At 43.9% G+C, this 8,703-nt stretch overlaps 1 protein-coding gene across 4 annotated transcripts in view; it reads right to left on the bottom strand.

Annotated features, from left to right (window-relative positions):
- Positions 1–475: 475 nt before the first annotated feature.
- The window catches only part of SCN8A (sodium voltage-gated channel alpha subunit 8), a 70,822-nt gene continuing 62,594 nt past the window's right edge, over positions 476–8,703 (bottom strand). For all 4 annotated transcript variants that reach the window (XM_049818532.1, XM_049818528.1, XM_049818530.1 and 1 more), the window contains 4 exons: positions 8,553–8,690; positions 7,777–7,881; positions 6,698–6,968; positions 476–5,753 (listed from right to left, as the gene is read on the bottom strand). In XM_049818532.1, coding sequence (XP_049674489.1) covers positions 4,606–5,753; positions 6,698–6,968; positions 7,777–7,881; positions 8,553–8,690 — 1,662 coding nt within the window. In that variant the 3' untranslated portion in view covers positions 476–4,605. The remainder of the gene's footprint in view (positions 5,754–6,697; positions 6,969–7,776; positions 7,882–8,552; positions 8,691–8,703) is intronic.

The following is an 8,703-nucleotide window of genomic DNA, read 5'->3' as shown; positions in this document are numbered from 1 at the left end:
GGTACGGGTCGCCTGCTGCTGGCTGCAGCCCCAATTTAGGGCCCTTCAGCACCCTTGAGCAGCAGGACCCCACACTTGTACCCCAAGCAAGGGTAAGGTCCCCACTGACCAGCCCTTGTCGCTGCACGGGGGACACGTTATTGATTTTGGAGAAAGCAAGCTGAGAACACGGATGTGAAGTTGTGGTCTTGCGGTGACGTGCCCAAGCGAGGGTTGCAGCGAGAGGTTCCCCCAGCCCTGTCCGTGCACGGGAGCTGCTGGCTCCCAACCTGCCCGGCCGCAGCTGCGCTGATGTTCGGAAGGGAACATCATGATGATGGGGAAGGGTTCGCTGGCGATTCTAGATCTGCTTTGGCTCATCTTTAAGTGACTTTTAGTACCAGTGAGAAGGGCTGCAGGGTTAAGCCCTGCAGACTGAAGTCTCCTGCCTTGCCGGAGCAGGTCCAAGGTGGGCGGCAGCAGCAGAGCCGTCCCCCGTGCGTGGAGCAAGGGACGTGTCCGGGTCACGCTGCGGCTCGACCTGCCGAAGGGCACCTACTTGCCCCGGAGACAGGAGCCCCGTGCAGACGCTGACCCCCCGACAGCATCGGTCCCCACGGACCCAGCGCGGGCAGCTCAGGACGGGGAGGAAGGCTGAGCTGTGTTTTTGCCAGGCACCTGCGGTGACCCAGCACCCAATAACACACCAAACTCCCTTCCAGCAGCTTCTACTGCAACTTACTCTGCTCTCTTCTGCATGCTTTAGATAAAAACACACTAAAAAAGCCTTGAAGGAAGGATGGAGGAGATGGAGGGGAAGGAGAATGCAACCAGTCAAATAATTGGGACACCAAGACAACCTTACCTTGTACAGTGAAAAGGGTAACATTTATTTTATTTTCTTTTGGCTTATAGTAACGTAATTGTTAATCATGTTGGGTAAGATCATTATGAGCCACCATGCAATTTCTAATACACTAATCTTCACTATTGATCTTTTACAGCTTTAACATTTTTTTTTTGCGGCAGAAAATAATTCAAACTCGGGTGTGGCCCCTATGTAACATCATGGTTTTATTTTAATTTGTTTTGTTCAACATTGGCTTCTATATTTTTTTTAAAAAAAAAGGTGAACAGGAAAAGTGAATAAAGCAGATTGAATTGGTATTTCTTTATCGCTCTTCCCCTCTGCTCTTTGAAGAACACAGTCACAAATTAACCCAAAAGGGAGGATTTTATAAGTGGGGGAGGGAAGAGAGCAACTTGTTGTAGTCTTGATATTTGGCTATGTCTTTTTAATTGACAACACCACCCTTGCTTTATTCCCACAACCCTGAATTGGGAACATAAATTCTGTGCACGCATTTGAATTTGGAGATTTGCACATGACACGAACGTCCCTAATGCTCTTTGACCAAAGTTTCCTCTCTGCCTTTGGCTTCACCCAGTGAAGGTGCACAGAAATGCAGACCCATTGCTTTCAGCACCCGTGAGCTGTGGCTGATGGAAATATCTGCCCTAGGGAGGAAACAAAGAGAGAAAAACAAAAAAAAAAAAAAAAAAAAAATCCTCCCGAAACTTTTCTTTGAGCAGAAGGACCAACTCCAGCTAACAAACAGTTGAAGAAACTGCTCATTCCTGTTCCTTCTCAGCAATGCTGACTGACAATGCCACTGGCCTCTTGCATTTAATACAGATCTAATGTTAAAAAAATAAATATATATACATAGTTTGAAGGGACTTTTTAAAGTACTTGAGTAGCTTAATGGAATTGCCAGCACGAACACTAAACGTACCAAGCTTCACCTACGAGTCAATAGCCCAGCTTAAGAACAATTATGAAGTTTAGCCAAATCTTGCATAGAAGTGGTCAACTTATTGCACATTGGAACCCAAAAATATATACTTTTGCTGTTGCAAAGACCATTTGCAATAAAGCTTTTTCTTTTTTTAAATCTATTTTGGGGTGGGGGGGGTAGGGTTTTGTTTGTCTTTTTTTTTTTCTTTTCTTTAGGGGATGTTTACTGGCTATCTAAAGTCTAAGGAAAACAGAAAAATATTAAAAAAATAAAAATAAACATGGACAATGGCATAAGCCAGAAGCCATTCTATTATTTTTGTAGTTCTTTGTATTTACAAAAAGGCATGCTGATAAAATAAAATGATATATTACAGTATTTATAATATTCTCTTAAAAAGTTCAACCACACTTTTCAGCTATTTTTCTTTTTTTTTTTTGTGCTGTTTACAATGTAGCCTGTACATATGTATGTAGTTTTTCTTTGTTATTATACATCGTATCTTAGGAGCAACTGGGGCAAGAGCTGACAGGATAGAAAAGGTTCCTTGTTGTGTTCCTGGGTGCAGCAGAACTGCTCCACTGACATGGCGATGGCTAGGCTGCGCGTCGAGGACGCCGGACGTGGCACAGATGGCTGCTGGATGGCTTCCTGCTTGGTTTTGTTGTGTTTTGTTTTTTTTTTAAGTGACTCCTGTAATTTTCTGGGTTGTGAGATTATGCAAACCGAGATTCATCCTGCCATCAAGTTCTGTTGTCTTGGGGTTTGGGGTTTTTTTCCTGCTATTCTGGGTACCCTTAACTTGGTCCACATTCAAACGCCCGCGCTCAACCTCAGCACCTCCTGGTCGAGGCAAGCAGCAGCACTGACCCCTCGCTTCTCCTTCCAACCACTGGCGGAAAAGCACCCGTGCGGCGCTGCCGTCCTACCCTGTAAGAATACCCACGCTGGCCCTGAAGAAAAACATCTCAACCAGTGCAACGGCTGAGAGCTGGCTTAGTCATGAGGACACCATGAAAACGGGATCTGGGGATGTCTGAGTCTTGGTCATTGAGAAAAAGAAATGTTTGGACTTGGCTTGTGATGTTTCTGTGGCATTATTTACTGCTGCAGCGAGAAGACTAGGCAAGAGGTAGCTCCGATTCCTACCCAACCTGCGGGGCCGTTTTAGTCGTCACTCTATGGAAGCGTAAGAAATGGGAAGAACGTGAAGGCACCCGACAGCCGGCTCTCCACCCTGCACCCCGGGACATGGTCCTTCCTGTGCTGCGTCTTTTTAAAAACCCTCGTGGCTACAGAAGCGAGAAACCTCATGCAGCAACAAAGTGCAGAGCTGCAAAAAAACCTCGTACCAAGGGAGGAAGGGTTCAGGGTTTTGGAAAGCCACCCATGGCTCTGCATCCCACCCGGAGGAGGAATCCTGATGGACAACTGAACGCTGTGAGGCATGTCCCCGTCCCCCAGCCCCGCTAGTGGGATCGCTTTGGGTAAGTTCCCCAAATTTCTACCGGTAGAGAGAACATGCTACTTTTTTCAGCACTCATCTCTACCCCCCAAAAAAAAAAGTGTCTATGCTGCAGGATGGAGACTGAATAATAATTAATATTAATGATAAATATTGCAGGATACAAATGAACTTACTGACTGGTATTTAAGCCCTAGATTTTGGTTTTACAGTGACATAGTATAACAAGCCATTCTCAGTTTTTATCATCTCCCCTTGGATGAGGTCCAGAGCAGCATTTAGTTTTGTTATATTTCAGTGTGCAAAAAAGGATGGCTGTATGGAAAAAAAAAAAAAAAAGACAAGTTGTTAAACATACACACACAATTATTTCATCTGCTTGTTTCTTTTTGTTGTTTTTTTTTTCTCCTACTGGCGGGTCTACGAAAGATCGCTAAGAACTGGGAAGTATTGGTGAAGGGCATGATTATTGTTAAAGTTTATCTCCAAATACAGTGTACGGTAGTCAGTGGAGTGCCTCGAATTTATGGCTTAACACACTGCTGTGGACAGATTATTGAGTGTCTTGTGGTTTAATGGTTCCTCATGCATGGTTCCTGGTCACGGCATGCCATCATGCAAATCGTTTCTATGCATTGAACGAGCACTTTTTTTGGGGGGGAATCAGCCTGAGTTGTCTCCAGGCTGAAGGTACCCGATTACCCCATCTCCCAAACCAAGTAAAGCCCATGTAGAAAGTAGAATGCAGATAATAAATATCAAATAAACTATGACAATTAAATGGCATGGGCTAAATGGGTGTTTTTTTTTTTTTCTCCTTTTTTTTTTTGTTTTACTTGTTTTAACTTTTTTCTTTTTTCTTTTTTTTTTTTTTTCTGCTTAACTAAATGCAAATCTAGTTTTGCATGAACAAACCCTTTTAACATTGTGACTTCTGGGTTTTCTTTCAATAATAATCAACAAAATGGGAAAATAAAATCCATTTTTGGCTGCTTTGGAAAATACATGAATCCCAGCAGCAGGTTTTGTTTCTGTGTGTGTGTGTTTTATTTTGCTTGTTTGTCCTAAGTTGCATTGACTGATGTGGAACATGCAGTATCCACCTGCCCAAACAATAGAAAATCCTTTTTTTTTTTTTTTTTTCCTTTTTTGTGTTTAAATGTTTGTTTACAAGGGTCCTTTAAACAGGTGGTAGGTCACTGCTTTAGATGCAACGCTGTCACACAGTAAGCAGACTATGTTTGGTATAAGATCTTCAGGTAAGTGTCTCCACAGCTGTTCTGTATTGATATATTTCATGAAGTTTGTAAACAATCTTTTCACTTGCAAATATTTTAATTTGTACAATTCTATTATTTTGTCTCAACACTTGGATTCCCTGACCTCTTTTTGTCTTTTTGCTCTTTCTCGTCTTCCTTCCTCCGCCCGTTGCTGTTTCTCCTTCTCAGGTTTGGTAACACTGTCATATGATGGGAGAGATGCAGTAGATGGGGTACCTTCTTTTTTCTCCCTGTTTGTTCCTCCATTTTCCAGTTTTGTGGAGACAGGCCTTCGGCTAATAAAGCCCCGTCTTGCTAAACGAGCCCTGTAAGCCCTCTGGATAACCACTGCTGAAACTTCTTCCTGCTTACGCCTCAGCGTAGTTGTGATAGGCTCATAAGACACTTTGGAAGGGTTGGATGCCACAAATCTTTCCTCCATCTGTTGTCTCAGTATATCCAGCTCTCCGCTGTCCCCCAGGACACGTTTGGTGAAGGCAAACAGGATGTCTAAACAGTGGATCCTGTCTCCACTTACCATAGGCAGATCCATGGCAATGAGTTCAATGGTGTTGGGTTTTGGGACGCGGAGAGGATGTTCCAAAGCATCAGCAAAGTCTGCGAGCTTGCTGTACTCTATGAACTGCGTGGCATCGGGGTCAAATTTCTCCCAGATCTCGTAGAAGGTCTCAAAGTCGTCCTCACTTAGTGGATCTGCACTCTCCTCTGTTGCCACGCTGAAGTTCTCCAGGATGATGGCAATGTACATGTTGACCACAATTAGGAAGGAGATGATGATGTAACTCACAAAGAAAAATATCCCCACCGAAGGGTTCCCACAATCCCCCTTAAAACCACTCCCAGGGTGCTCCTTCTCTAGGTCGCAGTCTGGAGGCCGGTTTAGGATTGGCAGCAGCAGGCCATCCCAACCAGCTGATGTAGTGATCTGGAACAAGCAGATCATGCTGTTGCCAAAGGTCTCAAAATTGAACATATCATCTATGCCAGCCTCATGCTTGACGTAGGCAAAGTTTGACATGCCAAAGATGGAGAAGATGAACATGACCAAGAACAGCAAGAGGCCAATGTTGAACAAGGCAGGCAAGGACATCATTAAGGCAAAAAGCAAGGTGCGGATTCCTTTGGCTCCTTTGATCAAACGCAGGATACGTCCAATGCGAGCCAGTCGGATGACTCGGAAGAGAGTGGGTGACACAAAATACTTCTCAATGATTTCAGCCAGGAACATTCCTAAAGAAGAAGAGAAGGAACAAGTGTGACAATGGAGAGGTGCAGGCTGCTGCTGCTGCTTCTGAACCTAGTCAAGGGACTGGGTACACAGAACACCTGGGTCAAATTTTCAAAGAGGAGGTCTGCAAGTAACAGGCCTCACCTTCAGGCAGTGAAGTCTTAGCTGGACACTCTGGCTCCCTAAGTACTTCTCCTCAATGGAGAGGGAGAGGGGCACAGCTGCAGAGCAAGTGATTCATTCCACCTGGCTAAGGATGGATGAGTTGCTTGTTGGAGATGTCTAGCTCTCAGTGCCTAACTCTGCCATGGGAGTCAGCCTATGGGCTCTATTTTGAAGGTGCTAAAAAATGTGTAAGATAAATCTCATTTCAAGCAGCAGACAAACCTGGATCTGAGTTTTAGACTGCCGGACAGTCTCTAAATGTTGGTGCTTTGTCAGTATGCCTGGGCAGAGCTGTGTGCAGCCAAGCTTTTTGAGTGACCCCGTCGTATTTGTGAGGTTATGCGTATTTTACAGATTAGATGCTAAAAGACCAAAAACCTGTTGGAGGAAACTGATTGATTCAACATTCAACCAAACTGCAAACAAGAGTTCAAATCACATGCTGATGTAGGAAGCACTGCAATGCTATTTTCAGTGGTTAGTAAGCATTATAACATTCTGATGAGGTGAGTAAAATCTCTGTTTTTAAAGACAGGGAGATTAATTGTCAAGTGTTTTACTCCATACAACTGGAAATGAATGCCAGAACAGAGGGAGGAGGGTGCATTAGTCAGGCCTTCAAGCTGCCAAATTCTGCCACAGTCTCTTCACAAGGCTAAAAAGAGAACCTAGAAGTCCTGGTAGCTATATATCCCCTTCAAAGATAAGAATGCACTCTGCTCTGCAACCCCCAAGACAGCCTAGCACTCACAGACCTCTATCTAATTGGTGTCGCACTTACCCACGATGGACAGAATCACAACCACGAAGTCAAAAATGTTCCACCCGACGGTGAAATAATAGTGCCGCAAGGCGAACATCTTCAGCACACACTCACAGGTGAAGAAGATGACAAACACCAGGTTGATCCAGTAAAGGATGTCCTCCATCTGCTTGCTTTGTGTGTCCGTCTCCACCATCATGGTCACCATGTTGAGGCAAATGAGCATCATGATGACTATATCAAATGCTTGCTGAGTAACAAAGTCAAAGACAGCTCCTTGAATGCGGTTCTGTGCAACAGGAGAGAGACAATGAACCAAACAAGTCTGAACAAAAATCTACCATTAGTCAACAAATTATTGCACTGTTGGTGGAAACAGGGATGAGGACATAATTTTGTCAGTATCTTATGAAGCTTTCAAAGCAAACTGTAGCCCCAATTTGATCTGTTTATGAGAAAGGTAAGAAAATGCTATTATTTATACCCTCAGCATGCTACCATAACCCTATTTCCAGCATATCTTCCTCTTGCTTGAGGCCAAAGGTAGAGTGATGCACTTCCATTTACCGGAGAAAGCAGCCACATCTACCTTGCAGTGGTGACTCTGACCGCAGGGTACTTGAACTAGATTTTCAACTAACTCTTGAATCCTGGCAGCAGTCTAGTTCCAGCTGCAGGCAGAGCAGCAGGATGCCTTATCCACAGCAGTATCTAAGGGACTCAGCCAATAGCACATGCAAAGCCTTTCAAGAAAGCAGGGAAATGCACTTAGGTCTCGATCAATGCAACTCATAAGGCTGGCTAATTGTCCAGGATCCTGCTCACTAACGTCAGGAGGCCTCCTACTCTCCATCTATAGCCTCCCAGCCAGACAGGGTTTTCAGATTGTTTTGTTGATTCAAGTAAGCCATCTGATTAACATCAACCACAGCTGTAGCATTTTAACCTTTCTTAGATGATACCTGAATTATAACAACAAGACCATGGTGATGTGGAGTCCAGCATGAATTAGAACAAAGGATGCTTTTGGAGCCGAAGCTCCTTTGAAAGTCTTCTCTGCAGGTTTTTACCTTCAGTTCCCTTTATAACATACTCACCAGAGGTCGGGGAATAGGTTTTTGAGGTTTCTTTGAGCCCAGTTTTTTCATGGCATTATAGTACTTCTTTTGTTCTTCTGTCATGAAAATATCTTGACCTCCAAAGTAAAGGGGCAAAAGGAAAACTGGTTACAATCAGCTCATACACCAGAAGGGAAAGGAATAACATCCTAGCTAAGTCATGAGGATACCTGCCATATGGGAAGTTGGTGGCAGCTATTTTAGACAGAAATAACTTATACTAATACCCAAGGTGTACTGATTTTCCTTTAAAGAAAAATGACTATTTTTCCTATGAATAACCTCTATCCCATTTGTGATTGATAAACGGTAGCAGAGATGTCAGGCCATTTAGCCTACACATCCTCAGCTTGGCTTGCAAAGAAGAAAAGCAGTATATGACAGAGAGGTGGAGGGAGAGGCAAGGAAGACATCTTACTTCCAGTCTGTATATTTTAGTCAAGGCAAAAAAACCCCAGAAATGCATGAAAATTAGGCTAGGGAAAATGTCTAATCTGGCTAGAGTTTTACATAAAGCTTTGGGCTGCCTCTTGTACTCCCTGAGCCTGTTCAGCCAGTCTTAGTGGGGCTGTGTAGGGAGTGATGCAGTAAGAGTCACAGCGATTCTGCAGCCCGCAGCTCTAAGAGGGGAGGCTTGTGCCCCAGACTGAAGGTCCTTGGGCTTTATTTTGCAGAAAACCCCACCAGCCTGAAGGCTCAATGTTGCTCTAACAGGTCTCAGCTGCCCTACTAATCAGCAAACACAGATCACTTATCTTTTTCTTTTGTTGATTGAAGTTGTCAATGATGACACCAATGAACAAGTTCAGGGTGAAAAAGGAGCCAAAGATAATGAAGATAACAAAATATATGTACATGTAAATGTTGTCCTCATACTTGGGTTGCTCTTCTTGCTGAATGGGAGAT

The sequence above is a fragment of the Accipiter gentilis genome, chromosome 16 (assembly GCF_929443795.1).
Source record: "Accipiter gentilis chromosome 16, bAccGen1.1, whole genome shotgun sequence".
Taxonomy (NCBI): domain Eukaryota; kingdom Metazoa; phylum Chordata; class Aves; order Accipitriformes; family Accipitridae; genus Astur; species Astur gentilis.
The sequence above is the reverse complement of the archived record's forward strand: the minus strand, read 5'-3'. Positions and strand labels throughout refer to the sequence as shown.